The 16,069-nt window shown below is 47.9% G+C and overlaps 1 protein-coding gene across 1 annotated transcript; it reads left to right on the top strand.

Moving 5' to 3' along the window:
• The first annotated feature begins 1,153 nt into the window (after positions 1 to 1,153).
• LOC124616659 (axoneme-associated protein mst101(1)-like) lies at positions 1,154 to 1,591 on the top strand. Its single transcript, XM_047144988.1, has one exon. It carries the CDS (start codon positions 1,154 to 1,156, stop codon positions 1,589 to 1,591), a length of 438 nt encoding a protein of 145 aa, XP_047000944.1.
• Positions 1,592 to 16,069: the final 14,478 nt, after the last annotated feature.

Here is a 16,069-nt window from a genome sequence, read left to right on the forward strand (position 1 = left end):
TGTTAGACGGGACTAAAACGACAAGAAGCAGCATGTTCTCCATGACAATTGGCGCAGGGGAGGGGGGGGGGGGGGAAGGAGGTGGACAGGCGCCCTCGTGTGCATCCCTGCTCCGAGAGACACATTTGGCTGCGTTTTTACATGACGTGCTGGTATGATTGGACTGGTGGCATTTATAACACCTCAACGGATTGAGAATGTAAAGGTGCACAGAGATGACTTCATAGTCTGCCTTTAGCTGGGTAGGAAGCATTAACCGATTGAAAGACAGGAATAATGTGCGAATGGGCACCAAATCAGCAGCTTCCTTCTTCACAACTCGAACAGCAGTAACGCCCTGATCCGATACATAATTAGTTATTTCATTCTCCATCAAACCATCCAACAGCTGGGTGTAGATAACACCATAGGACGAGATAAGTGTTATGCGAGCCTCCACTTTTATAGGATATTAGTGGAGGATTTGGGTCTTGAGTAGTTTCTGGGCCTGGAGAGCACTATCAGTTTCCAAAACCAGAGTTAAATTGCGGAGACGAGAGCATAACTTCACAGGGCCTGCGATGCTATCCACACCTTTCTGTATAACAAAAGGGTTAACAGTAGCAAATGTCTGGTTTCCGTCTAAACATGAGACTACTAGATATCGAGGCGCAACAGGAAGAGACATTGGGGCAGGAGCCTCATTCCACTTTCTTTTACATGAAACACTCAGAGAAAGAGAAGGAAAATCAGTCATCGGGAAGAAGTCCCCCATGATTGCCAGCGTCTCCAATGGCGTGCTCCTTCCAGCCAGGGGCCCTCCAAAGGGGAGCCCCCGTCTTAGGTAATTGTCCTCACCTTAGTTTGCACCTCCCAAACGACAGACGGAGGGATAAATTGGCAGAGAAGGAAGGTAACAGCTCAGGCAATCACCCCTCCCTGGGCCTGGCCTATATCAGGGGTTATGTGCGGGCCCTACATGCTAATCCGGGGCTGGGAATTACCCATTACCCAGTCTCGTCCTATGTGTCAAACGTGTAGGTGGCCATCAGGCACACACAGGGAGGAGAAGAAAAGATAAGAAGGAAAGGAGGATAGAAAGAATGGCCTCAAACGCCACAGCGGAGGAAAAGGATAGCAGAACAAGGAAAAAACTGAATCGGGAAAATAGTGAATGGGCAAAGGGCGGTGCAGGGAAGGTGCAGTGCAGGGAAGGGGCAGTGCTGGGAAAGAGCGGTGCCAGGAAAGAGTGGTGTCGGGAAAGAGCGGTGCTGGGAAAGAGCGGTGCCGGGAAAAAGTGGTGCTGGGAAGAGCAGTGCTGGGACAGATCGGTGCAGGGATAGAGCGGTGCAGGGACAGAGAGGTGCTGGGAAAGAGCAGTGCCAGGAAAGAGCGGTGCTGGGAAAGAGCAGTGCCAGAAAAGGGTGGTCCTGGGACAGAGTGGTGCAGGGAAAGAGCAGTGCCGGGAAAGAGCGGTGCAGGGAAAGAGTGGTGCCGGGGAGGAGCGAGCATGGAAAGAGTGGTGCAGGGAAAGAGCGGTGCAGGGAAAGAACAGTACAGGGAAAGAGCAGGAGAAGAGAGAATTTTCCTACAAGAAAACCAACGCAAATGAGCTTCAAGAGCCCATGGAGGCACAAGACGTCTCCCCAAGAGAGGGGAAAAAGACAGGAGACGAGGAGACAAGCAGTGCAGAAAGAGAAGCGGTGCTGCGAGGTCTGGGGCCCTGTGGTCACCAAGCACATACTCACCAAAGAGTGGTGAGCCCTCTGGGGTGGGGGGACATCAAGGAGACCTGTCAGCTTCACTGGTGAAACACTAGGTCGTGACATATTTACCTTTTCTATTTGTTTTCATTGCTTAATTATTACATTCTTTGGAAATTTTTTGTGTTCTTGCATTGTTTAATTGTTAAATTCACACTTTTGTTTATTCTAGAGGTGGGTGTAGCATAGCATTTTAGTAATACTAACGTGTACATGTGCACAGTAATGATTTGTTTATTTGTTTGTTTTGGACAGCCAGTGACTGTTGACAACACCTCACTTAGCTGCCAACCTCAGTTAGTGGAGCACCAGCAGACCCATAAGTCACATATTTAGCTTTGCTGTTTGTTTTTGAGATTTAATTCTCCAGCCAGTGTGCGAGCTATATGTGGACAGAGGAGGAGGATACCGCAGCTTGTGAACAGCTGAAGGCATTTACGTCCATAGTCAGCTGTCTGCAAGCTGCTGCCTCTGGGTGTGGTGGTAGAGGAGACGTCAGTGTGACACATGGGATACCTCAGGTGTCGCTCATTTCACCTGAGGGCTCGGCTGTAGAAGCACCTGCCGTTGTACGTGACGTGGGGTACACTGCATGGTGAGTGGCGGGTCATTACGCGGTCATCTCACACGAGGCAGAGAGTCAGTCTGGCCTCAGCCATTCGTCTGCAAGTGGACCAGTTGTGGCTCTTTCGGCAGAGTCTGAGCTGGCACACGGGGGGGAGTGGTTCACTAGTTATCGTGAGCTTCGATATTACGGACGTCTCGAAATTCCTTACGGAAACAGTCTGGGCAGGAAAGATTTCCAACGTAGACTCAGTGTACCTGCCGGGGGCGTCATCCGAGGTGCGGAGGAGGCCGCGCCTGCCGCTATCGAGGGTGCAGGGAGCAGTAGTCTGCGAGTCGTCACTGGTGCCAGTTGCTGACCTCACTCACAGGGTGCAAACAGTTTACAACATTAACCCCTAGTCGACTGTGGTCCTCAGGCTCGCAGCCGAGTGGAGGCTCTCGACTGAAGACTTCGCCGACTCTAACTGTCTCGGGTGCAAATTTTTGGGCCGCAGGTTCCTGTGCCTGAGCTGCGGGACTGAGAATAGTAGAACCCCCCTCGCTAGGCAACAGTTTAAGGTCCTCTGACGAATGATCGCCAGTCAATACGCAGAGTGCGATATCAGATCACGTACGGAGTAGAGATAGTTCAACTGTAAAAATATTTAAAGTAAACTGTCGAAGTATTTGTGACAGAGTTCCTGAACTTCCTGCCCTCCAGGAAAGCCGCCCTACTCAAATTATTCTCAGAATTGAGAGCTGGCTGAAATACAAATTAGAAAGCTCCGCAATATGTAGCGAGATGTGGAACGTACGCATAAACGACAATTTAAACACCATAGGTAGACAAAAATATTGCGTGTAATGAGCTCAAAATTGAGTGACTGTGAAGTTATCTGGGCATAAGTAACAAGCCTAGGCGAACTCAATTATCAGATTTTTTTACTGTCAAGCTGATTCCACTACAACAGACGTCGACTCATTCGAGGAAAATCCACCCTCAGTAGTGTGGAAATACCCGTGCAGTTTTAGTTGGAGTCGACTTTAATCTACTGAGCTTAGACTGGGACATCTACAGATTCACTACAGTCAGCACAGACAGTCAATTTTGTGAAACACTTTCGCACACTTTTTCAAAAACTGCTTTGAACAACTGGTGCAACAACCCACGTGCATTGTAAATACTTTAGCTGCAAACAGGCCGGACCACGCCGCTGTCAGTACAGAGGCAGGGATTACTGATAAAGATGTCACAATAGTGATGACGGTTATTAAAGTTATTAAGTGTATCAAGAAGGCTAGGAGACTATTTATCCGTCTATTAGAAAAATCAGACGAGCAGTCGTTTGCGTCTGACTCACACAACGTGCGGCATAGTCAAGTATTGAGAGCGGCATAAAAAGTATTGATTACCACAGAGATATTGCATAGCAATGTAGTATCACGAAGTACCAATGAGACACTAGGAAGAAGCCATGACTCCCGCAGTTCCGAGATGCCACCACCCCGCTTCTGATCTGAAATAGCGTCGCTAGAGCCCAGGAGGTCAATTATGTTCGGGGTCGGATCCTGCTCACTCCCGCGAAGTTCCTGTCGGAGTAATGTCGCTGTGCCGCTTACTCACCACGAGACAGCCCGTGTCGACAGTCAGGGGGTGACGAAACTTCAGTCTTCCGTGAACTGCGTCTACGCGCCAACACTATCGGAACTGTGTCGACAAATGCCTACAAATTCCAGTTTTTAAAATGACTGTAGTGAGCCACAGTACAGCCATTCTGAACGTGTATCAGTTCAGCCACACATTTAGTGTGTTCTGAAATGCAAGTCCACATTTGCAGTTTCAAAGCTATAGCTGAGTCTGGTGAGCAAAGATAAGTTCTGTAGTAATTAATAAAGTATTACTTATAGTTTTTTATCGAACTATATTATTACTAGTCAGCTCAGTGTGCGAGAAGTCTGACACGACAAGTAAAGTGAAGCCGAGTATGCCACTCGCAATCAGCTCATTGTGGCATCTCGTGTGACTGACTCTCACTTACAGTAGTGCTGATTTTCTGTTTGTGTGTGTAGCTAAAATGAGTTTTCACGATGTCTCTTCCAGATGTGTCTTCAATGCAATCTATACTGTTGCAGAGACAAAGAACTGAATAATTATTACAAGCTCTGAAAGGAAATGTGGTGGCACCGTGACTGCTACCCCAGCCTGTTCGATTGTGAACAACTGAACAGTAAGTTTGACAGCCTAAATTCAAAGTATTCCTAGGGAAGAGCGAAAACTGGGGTGATTATGGTGCATAGCTGGCGGCACTTTACGACACCTACAGCATAACAGGTAGCGAGCGTATTTATCATTTTCTCTCCACTGGATCCTCAGATGTATTCCAGTTAGTAGTAAAACTGTTTCCAGATCATCAACCTCATGACGTCCTCTATGACAAGTTAGGTGACAAGCTGTCAAATCATTTTAAATCACAAGTGCACACAGCGGCTGCTCGTTATAAGCACAATCCTACAAACAGTGGGTAATAGAACTTTGCAGCCTTAGTAGACAATGTCACTTTCAGTGTTCACGTGGGATAAGTTACAGTGATATTTTTATAAGAGATGCGATTACTTACATCATGTCTTATTCCAGCATTCGTGCTGCCATACTATTATATCCAAACCCTCTCCTTGCTACAGTATCGTTAATTATAGAGTTACAAGACATTGCCAATGTCTTTGAGTATGATTTTCAAGCACCTGAAATATCTCTCGTCAAGAGTAAGACAGATTACTCAGATCCGACGTCGCCCGACGTCTAGGTTGGGTGCGAACTAGTCACACTGTCACGCTGCGGCACAGTCCACACAGTTGCGGAAGTCCTGTCTGGTTGGTTGGCTGGTTTAATAGAGAGGGCAAGGGGCCAAACTGCTAGATCGTCGGTCCCTTGTTCCGAATACAACAATGCCACAAGGGTGAGAATAAAACAAGCGAGACTGACGACATAAAACGGAGAGAAAGGGAAAACCACAAGAATGACGGAAGGGGAACCAACACTTAAATGGACAAAAGCTGAGAAGAAAACCACAGAAACGCAAGAAACAGGTAGAAGAGATTAAAACGACAAAACAGATTACCACGGCTGGCTGACCGTGAGAAAAAAAAGAAGCCAGCCACTCTGCGTCACATTGAAACTTCCACCTTAAAAGCACTGTGGTGGAGGGCACAGGTGGACAAAGGACATGTGCTAAAACTTAGATCAAATAATAAAACCCACACTCACAAATAAAACACAAAACTAAATCGGCCGATGAAGCGTGGTCAGATAAAATTAGCGGCAACAAGTCCGGTAACCGAAGGTTTAGTCGTGGGGCAGTCAAAGTGGGACACTGCACCAGATTATGGGCCACTGTCAACCGGGCGCCGCATCAACACTGTGGTGGGTCTTCATGGTGCAGGAGGCAGCTGTGGGTCATCCAAGCATGGCCAATGTGGAGCCGGCTGCGATCCACAGAGTCCCTGCGATAGGCCCACATGGACGGCTGCCACACATTTGTAGTCTCCTTAATGGCACGCAGTTTGTTGTTTGTACTGAGACTAGGCCATTCCGTCTTCCAGAGCTGAAAAACCTGGCGGTGTGAAAACGAATGCAGGTCAGTTAATTGAATGCCGATCTCCATAAGCGGTTTCCATGTAGCCTGTCGGCAAGTTCGTTGCGTGGCATTCCGATATGTCCTGGGGTCCATACAAATACCACTGAACGACTGGACCGTTACAGGGCATAGATGAACTCCTGGATAGTCATTACCAAGCGATGGCGATGGTAGCACTGGTCGACAGCTTGTAAGCTGCTCAAGGAGTCAGCACACAGAAGAAACGACTCCCCAGGACATGAATGGATGTGCTCAAGAGCACGAGATTAGCCACAAGCTCTGCAGTGAAAATACTGCAGCCATCGGACAAGGAATGATGTTCAATATGACCTCCACAGATATAGGCAAAGCCGACGTGACCATCAGCAATCGAGCCGACGGTGTAAACTACTTCATGGCCTTGGTACATGTCAAGAATCGAGAGGAAGTGACAGCGGCGAGCCGTGGGGTTAATTGAGTCCTCAGGGCCATGTGAGAGGTCCAGGTGAAGCCGCAACCTAGGTGTACACCATGGATGTGACACGAATGGACCTCGAGTATAGGTGGTAAAGGCAAGGAGTCCACTTCAGACAGAAGAGACTGGACATGAACTGCAATTGTAAGCCCTGACCAGGGCCGCCGATGCGGGAGATGAACCGCCGTGGGTGGGAAAAGATGACGGTAGCACGAATGCGTACAAGAACTGCGAATGTGTGCAATGTAACTGGCCAGCACTTACGCTAGGCCTGACCTGCAATGGAGGGACTCCAGCCTCCGCCAGGACGCTGGTCACCTGACTCATCCTAAAAGCTCCTGTCGCTAGTTGAACACCACAGTGGTGCACTGGGTCGAGCAAACGCAACACTCAGGGTGCTGCAAACCATAAACCAGACTCCCATAATCAAGACGGGATTGAACAAGGTGTTACAACTTCTGCACCACCTGTTAGCAGTAGACACAGTGGCTGCGCCAAAGACTGAGACAGCGTGGAGTTTTACAATTATGTATTGAACTTTCTTTGCAATTTCTCCCTCGTCGTCACTGCGGATCCCTCCGCTTGGCTGCTGCTGTGTAGATTCTCCGACAATGCACTAGGGAGCCAGCGCTCTGCTGAAGCCAGGATGCCCTGTGGTTCAGATGAACTCGTCGCCGCTCGGCGCCCCAGTACGGGCACGCCCAAAGAGACACATCACCGTGAGGTCAGCTACCGACGCCTGCTGCACCGGCGGCTGCGAAGCCATCAGTCGCGATGTCCACGAGGTCCCGTCATGGACGGACCACGTGCCGTGGGGCCGGGTTGTCGTCAAGTCCGGGCGTCAGTCCCCCGCGGCGCCTGTGACCGAGACCACAGTGCGGCCGGTCCTGCTGGAAGTTCTCGCTGTAGTCAGCCATGCTGCCGACCGAACTCGGGCCGACCTCCAGAGCTGAAGTTGACATCTGGCGGCCAACGGTTGACTCCTGCAAGCTGCAACACACTTCAGGAATCGTCACCTACCAAGGTTGAACATTCGGACACGGACCACGTCTGTCCTCAGATCAGAACTGCTTCCTAATGGCTTCTGTCTGTTGCTGTCTGCACTCCACTATTTATATCCGGCAGGAGGACGTTTTTTTACCCTCGGTGGTAGCTTTTTGTTATTACTCCCGCAGTATATCGCAGCGTAACTTAGCGTGCAGGCTTCGCTTCCCCTTACTCAGCACTCTCCACGCTTCGCTGGGCCCTCAGTCTTCGTGCGTCCTCGCTTCAGTCAGCCTGCTGGTAGACTTCTGCTGTCAGCAAGGCTATCTGTGCGTGCTTACTTCGCAATGCCTCGGTCGCCAGCGTGCCACTCTTTTGTTATTCTCCACTGCGTGAAGCAATAGTTACTACATGCGGCTGCCACATTGCCTCCACCTAAAAATTAAATTCGTCCCCAAATTCACCCTATATGTTAACTCTAGTTCTATCCTATATTGTGTTTCTTCCCTATATACATCCAGGTTGCCCTGAGTCATGATAATTCATTCTACAGGAATCTCATGGAGCGGTCTTGCATTAACATGCTGAATGCTCCGTTTTAATAAGACATATACCACACCGATAGGTACAATCGACACGGTAATATTAATGGTTGCAATACCAATGGTCACTATGCTACATTTCCGCCTGGTATCGTACTCCTCCACATGCCTTAATAATTGCTGCATTGAAATATGACCTTTCTCCGAATCTACTAGTTTATCTATCGTTTGCAATAGAGTAGCATCCAAGGTGTTGTTAATATACGTCAAATTTTCTCCTGGAGTGACGCTGAATGACACATCTGGCCAGTACAACGTCAGATGAGCATCTGTAACCTTGGTGATTCCCGTGAATGTCGCTGGTAAGCTGAAACGATCCCCTACTATTTCACAATTTGTCCCATTGATTAGCAAACCATTGTCCCCGTAATTCCAACTTCGTGGTTGCTGTCCAATTCTCATTGTCATAACACTTGTCTGATATCCTTCCCGTTACGAATACTGAATACAGCCAATGCCTCCCAACTTGCTGAAATTGTGCCGTAGGCTTCACTGTTATTCTCCGACACTCTGAAGCTTCTGCTTCTGCCCTAAATAGCTGGATCTCACACGACCCCTTGCCCATGAAAACAACCCGTGATGGACAAATGGAAACTGACTCCGTTAGACATCTACTCTACTCTAAACTCGACATCGTAGCATGAGTATCCCCCTCCTTAGAAATTAATGAAAACGTCCTGTGTCCTGAACTGTACGCCCTTCCCCATGCGCTCCCACTTGACCGGATAAGGATGCACTGTGTAACAGTGATACTATCTCCCCACACTAGTTACTGGAAATCTAATCTCTATATGCATCTTAACTAGATCTGTTGTTACCTTAATCCTACACATATGATAAAAAAGTGACATACTCGCTTCAATTATCGGCACTATATGCTCTACCCCCTCTGGAAACTCTCCCTCTGCCTGCTTCAGACTCCGTCTGAATTTTTCTAGTGACATCAACGTCACACTCACCTGCCCATGCAGTGCGTGATGTACTGCCTGTTGCAATTCATCCATCCTCACTCGTGCATTTCCAATGCTGTTAACCATTTCCCGCAGCAATTTAGCCATTCCCAGCTTCATTTCCACTATATCCAATCACATTTCTACCTGTTCCAGATCCGTATTCATTAATTTCTGTGTTTGTTCTATATATGCTCGTAACCCTGTAGCCATTCCATGCACCTCGCATGTCACATTCAACAACTCTGTACCTAATCCCCGTATCTCTGTTGCGTGTATATCCACTAACTTCCCTGTGCTTTCCTCCTTGTCGCGAATAACTGTTAAAGAATTGTTCAAACCCTTAATATCGTCTCCATCGGCTGTTCGAAAAATTGTTTTCAGCAACTTCCCACGTGCATTCAACCAACCCCTCTTTATTCTCTTTCTCCTCCTTGGAATCATGCTCACGACTTGGCGCAGTTGTTCCCTTAGTTCCTTACATGACTTATCCAAAGCCTCATACTCTTCTTGCACGTCCCGTCATATTCCGTTCTTAGATGCAACCGTTTGCACACTTGATACCACCTCCTGTAGCTGCCGCATCTCGTTCCTTACCTGCAGGATGTTGAGTGCCAGCCGAAGTGCCCACTCGTGACTCATGAGGACCACATCCGGTTGTTTCCCGAACAACACCCCACTTCGCAACGGGATATCCTGTACCTGGCCAGCTTGTGTCAGCTGCCAGAGGACTATGCCCCATACTATCCACTTGTACCCCATGCTGCGTCAACTACAGAATGGAGACAGAAGGAAAAAACTCCCATTACTACCCTTAATACCAATAAAATAACCGTAGTCTGTGCACAAAAATATTACACACATGATAATTACTGCTAACTACACATCTGTCGAACGCAACTTATACTTAATAACCAGTTTACTGTCTGCTTCTGGCGCTTCTTTTCGCTTTATGCCAGTAGTAGAAGTGTACATACACAGATTTACTACCCCCTGGAATGGCTTAACTCTACCAACGTAAACCACCGTTGTCTTGGTAGCAATTGTAATCTAACATTGACAGGTGATGTCATTTCCACTACCTGGTATGGTCCCTGGAACTTGTTTGTGAACTTCTTGGCTCTCCCTTTTGGAACATACGGATTAGCTAGTAGCACCCATTGGCCTACTCTCTACTGTGGCAACTTTCTCGTTGTACCTCCCAGTCTTTCTAGTCGTTCCAACGCTTTCATGTTAGCTCGTCTAACTTTCTACCATACTTCCCTAATGGTTTTCGCAAATTGCCTTACATGCCCGCCCTCCAGTCCCAGCCTTGGATGAAGCATGTCAGAAGGTGATGGCACGTTCCGCCCATACACCACTTCGAATGGCGACAATCCTGTCGACGAATGTACCTTACTATTGTATGCACTGGTTATGAATTGCAAGTACACATCCCAGTCGGTGTGTTGACCATTAACATAGTGGCTCAACATCTTAGCAATCATGCGATGCCCTCTCTCCGTTCGTCCGTTTGCTTGCGCATGGAATGGACTAGTCCGTAGTTTCTTTACCTTCAGTAACTTACACAGTTGCTTCATCAGATCAGACGTGAAATTAGTACCTTGATCCGAGATTAAGGACTGAGGTATCCCACGTCTGAGTAACCAATTATTAACTAAAGCTTGTGCCACCATACTTGCTTTCAGATCTGGTAATGCGATCCTGACTAAATACCTAGAAAAGTGGTCAATCACTGTTAACACATACTTATTCCCTGCTGCACTCCTATTAAATGGGCCTAACACATCAATTCCGATTTGTTGGGAAGGTCTGTCTGCCTCTGGTAATCTGTGAAGCTGAATCTTTTGATGGCTCAAGTCCGCACACTGTGCGCATGGCACACAATTCCTGGCGTACTCGTCCACGTCTTGACGTCGTGTCCTCCACCTAAACGTCTCCGCTATCCGCCTATCCGTAGCTCTTCTCCCGCCATGTCCTGAAAGAAAATGGTCATGCGCCTGTTGCAAAACTTCAGATCTTAACACAGCTGGTACGACGAGGCGCGGGCCGCATTTCGTCGACCTGCAAAGTAACCCGCCCTGTACCAGGAACTGCGGTTGCTTTCTGAACAATTGCCAATCGCTATCCACGGCTTGTGCCCCTTTCCACTCATCTTCAGTCACCACTGTTACTTGTAATATTGTCACTTTCCTGCTCAATGCGTCAGCATTGGCATATTTCACACCTGGCTTGTGTATCACCTCATAATCGAACTCACTGAGTTTCAGCGCCCATCTCACTAGCCTACTCGCAGGGTCTTTCAGGCCTAATAGCCATTTCAGAGCTGAATGACCCGTCACAACCTTAAACCTTCTACCGTACAGATATCATCGGAAGTACGAAATCCTGTATATTCCTCTCCGTTGTGGAGTAATTTTGTTCTGCCTTGTTAAGCTGATGAGACGCGAACGCAATCGGATGTTCTTTCCCATCAATTTCCTGCCCAAGTACAACCACAAGAGTGTGATTAGACACGTCACATTGTAGTATAAACTCCCTCGACAAGTCTGGAAACTTCAAAGCTGGATCTGATGTCAGTGGTGGTGGTTAGTGTTTAACGTCCCGTCGACAACTAGGTCATTAGAGACGGAGCGCAAGCTCGGGTTAGGGAAGGATTGGGAAGGAAATCGGCCGTGCCCTTTCAAAGGAACCATCCCGGCATTTGCCTGAAACGATTTTAGGGAAATCACGGAAAACCTAAATCAGGATGGCAGGAGACGGGATTGAACCGTCGTCCTCCCGCTGATGTCAGTATCCGTTTCAACTCTTGAAATGCTTTCTCGCACTCTGACGTCCACTGGAAGGTAACACCTTTTCTTAGCAACTTAGCAAGTGGCCTCGCTATTTCTGCGAACCCCTGTACGAATTTTCGATAATAGGTCACAAGACCAATATACGATTGCAGTTGTTTAACCGTTTGCAGAACCGGAAAATCTCGTACTGCAGAAGTGAGGCGAGCATCTGTCTGTACCCTGTCCTGACTGATAACACGCCCGAGATAATTTACTTGTGCTTGCGCAAAATGGCATTTGTCCAAACTTAATGTTAGCCGTGCTGCCTCTAATCTTTTAAACACCGCCTCTAACCATTCCACATGCTCCTCTATATCTCTTGAAAAAACTATAATGTCATCCAGATACACCATGCATTTTTTCGGTTTCAACCCGCGAAGGACTCCATCCAACAACCTCTCAAACGTTGCTGGAGCGTTTTTTAGTCCACACGCATTCTTTTATACTCGAAGTGCCCACAATGAGTTGTAAATGCTGTTTTTGGCCTGTCCTCCGGACATACTTCAATCTAGTGATAACCGTTTCGCAAATCCATAGTGGAGAAAAATTTACACTGCCCTAGGTTGTCTAACGTTTCTGTGATATTCGGAATCGGATATACGTCCGCTACTGTCCGTTCATTCAAATGTCTGTAATCGCTACAAAAGCGAAATTTTTTCGACCTGTCCGGTGTCTTCTTCGGAACTAGGACCACGCTACTAGACCAAGGACTATTACTGTGCTGGATTATCCCATCTTCCAGTTGTTGCTCTATTAATTGCTCTACTACTGGTTGTAATTGTTTCGGTAGTCTGTATGGCTTACGATACACCGGAGCGTGATTCCCTGTCGGAATACGATGCTGTGTTATCGGTGTAGCAGGTAACGTACCCTGTGCTTCAAACACTGCTTTATACTTTAGTAGTAATGCTTCCATACGCAAACGATCATTTCCTCTCAAATGATTTACCTTGTCGGAAGTGCAGATGTGCTGGCGGTTTGCTTTACATCATAGTCTAGCCTCGATCTATCGATGTCCTCTTCATGCATTAATTCTACTGTGGCTATTACTAATCTCTTCGGCAGATCGACATCATCCCGCCCAAAGTTATCTAAACTCACCGGAAGCATAAACAGCCGTCTATGTCCGTTACCTGTGATACACTCCTACGAATAAAGCAATGCTTTTCGTCTAAAACCTCATTACTCGGTAGTGGCTCTACCAAGAATAACCTCTGCTGTGGCACATCGACATCCACCGTTACCCAGATCAACTTCCCTGTACCTGTTCGTACTTTGTCACACAAAATCACCTTTAATGCACTTGTACGCAGTTTAGTTGGTATCGGCTTAGCTATCGGTGCACTTGCAACTCTGAAACATTTGCAACAGCTGTACCCATTGAGAACAAGTTCCCATCGAGTTCCAGCGTATGTTGCGAAAGGTCAATTTTGGCGTGATGTTTAATCAGAAGGTCCAAGCCAAGTATCGCTGAAAATCCCTGTCCCACAGTTGACAACACCTCCATTTGCTCCTGGAACCACATGTTCCCTATCTTAAACTTAAGCTGTGCTGTCCCTAGTGCATCTAATTTTTTATCACCTACTGCACGCAATCTGTATCTCAGAACTTCCAATCCTTTCTTGCCCACGAGGTCCACACTGACAACTGACACATGCGCTCCAGTATCCACTAAAACTCTTCGCCACTTTTCTTTTATCCGCCTCTTCGTGCACTCTCTGAGTCCATCTGTTTACTGGGAATGCCTCCTCACGGCAGGAACGCTCCCTCTTCCTTTTAACAGTTTTTTACCTGCTGTATCATTAACCCTTTTTTTGGCTTTCCACTGTTGTGCCTTATGCCCTATTTTCTGAAATTGAAACACTGCGGTTCCCGACATTGTCCCTTAAAATCACCTTGCTTCCCACAATGGTAACACTCTTTGGAAGACGAAATAATTTTCTTGTCATTGCGGCTTCTAGTGTGCGCTATCCACTTCCTGCAAATGTGTAGCTACGCGCAGTGCTGCTGCTAAGTCACTTCGATTTTCCATCTGTATCCGGTGTGAAAAAACCGGCGAGACCCCTCGCAAAAATGCGTCTAAAGCTCTATTCTCTGCTTCTTTCTATAGAACTTCATTTGCACTCGCATCTTGTGTTAACTCATACGTGTGCGCATTAATTTTCCTAATTCTGTCTGAAATTTCCTCTACCGATTCACCCGTTTTTTTGTATCACCCACCCCAATTTTTCTCTAAAAAATCTGGCACTGTTTTGCTTCCTAAACCTTTTCAATAATCCCTCGGCCAACTCTGTGAACGTAGTAGCACCCTTTAACCCTTTGTGGTATGCCACATAAGTCTTTGCGTCACCTACTAACTGTAACCTCGCTATTTGCAAACACATTTCATTCGACCAGCCACACGGTCTAGCCATACTACGTACGTCACCAACGAAAACATTCACATCCCGAGAAGGGAGGTATTAAATTAGCCACTGAACAATCTGCCTCACCGGAAAAGACAGTACCCTTGCATTCTACACTATCGCTTCCGGAGCCTGACTGACTATTTTGCAGCAATTGTTGCTCCATCCTCCGCATGTGCTGCTTTATCAACTTATTTTCTTCAGTCAGTTTCTTAACTTGCTCTGTCAATGCGACTACAGCGTCACTTGTCCCGGTTGCACGTGTCTCTGGCATTTTCCGTATGGTATACCTCACCTCACAAAAATAAAATTGTATTATACAGAAGCAAGTTAATTCCTACCACGTCTAATGGCAAGCCATCTAGACTTACCACATTGCCCCATTACATGACCATAGAAGCCACACACATCACAAGTGCTTGGTACAAATTTATCGCAAGGAGCGAGGTGATCTGTTAATCCACACACTACACATTTAGATGGTATTAAGTTAACGTGACTATCATTCCCACGAAACTGCGATAAGTCTACAGGGCTGCTAGGTCTTTCAAATGACACTCTCACATCCCTTAACGTTACCCTCGACATGTCTAGCTACACAGAAAACATAGAGAGAAGGCAGTTGCTGGACTCACCCTATTCGGTGTTTCTCAGTTGCTCCGCATGGTGCTAGTCAGCGTCGTAGCGCGGGTGCGCCTGACGCAACTTGTTACGACTTCTGCACCACTTGTTAGCAGCAGACACAGTGGATTTGCCAAAGACTGAGACGGCGTGGAGTTTTACAATTATTTATTGAATTTTCTTTACAATTTCACTCTCGTCGTCACTGCCCAGCCCTGCGGATCCCTCCACCTGGCTGCTGCTATGTAGATTCATCGAGAATGAGCGCAACGCGCGCCGCTGATCGCACTTGGCAGCCTCAGACCACCAGTGCTCCGCTCAAGCCAGGATGCCCTATGGTTGAAATGAAGTCGTCGCCGCTTACCAGCCCCAGTACGGGCACGCCCACGGAGCCGCATCGCTGTGAGGTCAGCTGCCGACGCCTGCTGCACCGGCGGCTGCGAAGCCATCAGTCGCGATGTCCGCGAGATCCTGTCATGGACGGAGCATATGCCATGGGGCCGGGTTGTCGTGAAGTCCGGGCGTCAGTCCCTCGCGGCGCCTGTGACCGAGACCGCGCTGCGGCCGGTCCTGCTGGAAGTTCTCGGTGTGGTGCCGACCGAGCTCGGGCCGACCTCCAGAGCTGAAGTTGACATCTGGCGGCGAATGGATGACTCCTGCGAGCTGGAACAGACTTCCGAAATCGTCACCTACGAAGATTGAACATTCGGACTAGGCCCACGTCCATCCTCAGATCCGAACTGCTTCCTAATGGCTTCTGTCTGTTGCTGCCTGTGCTCCACTATTTATATCCGGCAAGAGGACGTTTTTTACCCTCTGTGGTAGCGTTTTGTTACTACTCCCGCAGTATATTGCAGCGTAACTTTGCGTGCTGGCCTCACTTCCCCTTACTCAGCACTCTCCACGCTTCGCTGGGCGCTCAGACTTTGTGCGTCCTTGCGTTAGCCTGCTGGTAGACTGCTGTTGTCAGCAAGGCTATCTGTGCATGCTTACTCCGCAATGCCTTGGTCGCTGGCGTGCCTGTGTTTTGCCATTCTCCACTGCATGAAGCAATGCTTACTAGTTGTGGCCGCAACAAAGAGCTCTGTAGATCTGCAGCAGTGTAGAGTGATCTGCAGCCCAGTTGGTGTTGCTCAGGCAGCATAGGGCATTGAGGTGCTACCAGCACTCCTGTTTAAACTGAGGTCAGGAGGCCAAGCCAATCGGGCATCGAAAACCAGTCCTAAAGATCGATATGTCTCCACTACAGTGAGGGGATCATCAATAAGGCAAAGTTCTGGATCCGGATGAAGTGCA

Source organism: Schistocerca americana, chromosome 5, assembly GCF_021461395.2.
Source record: "Schistocerca americana isolate TAMUIC-IGC-003095 chromosome 5, iqSchAmer2.1, whole genome shotgun sequence".
Lineage (NCBI taxonomy): Eukaryota > Metazoa > Arthropoda > Insecta > Orthoptera > Acrididae > Schistocerca > Schistocerca americana.

Bases quoted from the DNA above. Each gene is read 5' to 3' on its own strand.
- LOC124616659 (XM_047144988.1), top strand. From the start codon at position 1,154: ATGGGCAAAGGGCGGTGCAGGGAAGGTGCAGTGCAGGGAAGGGGCAGT.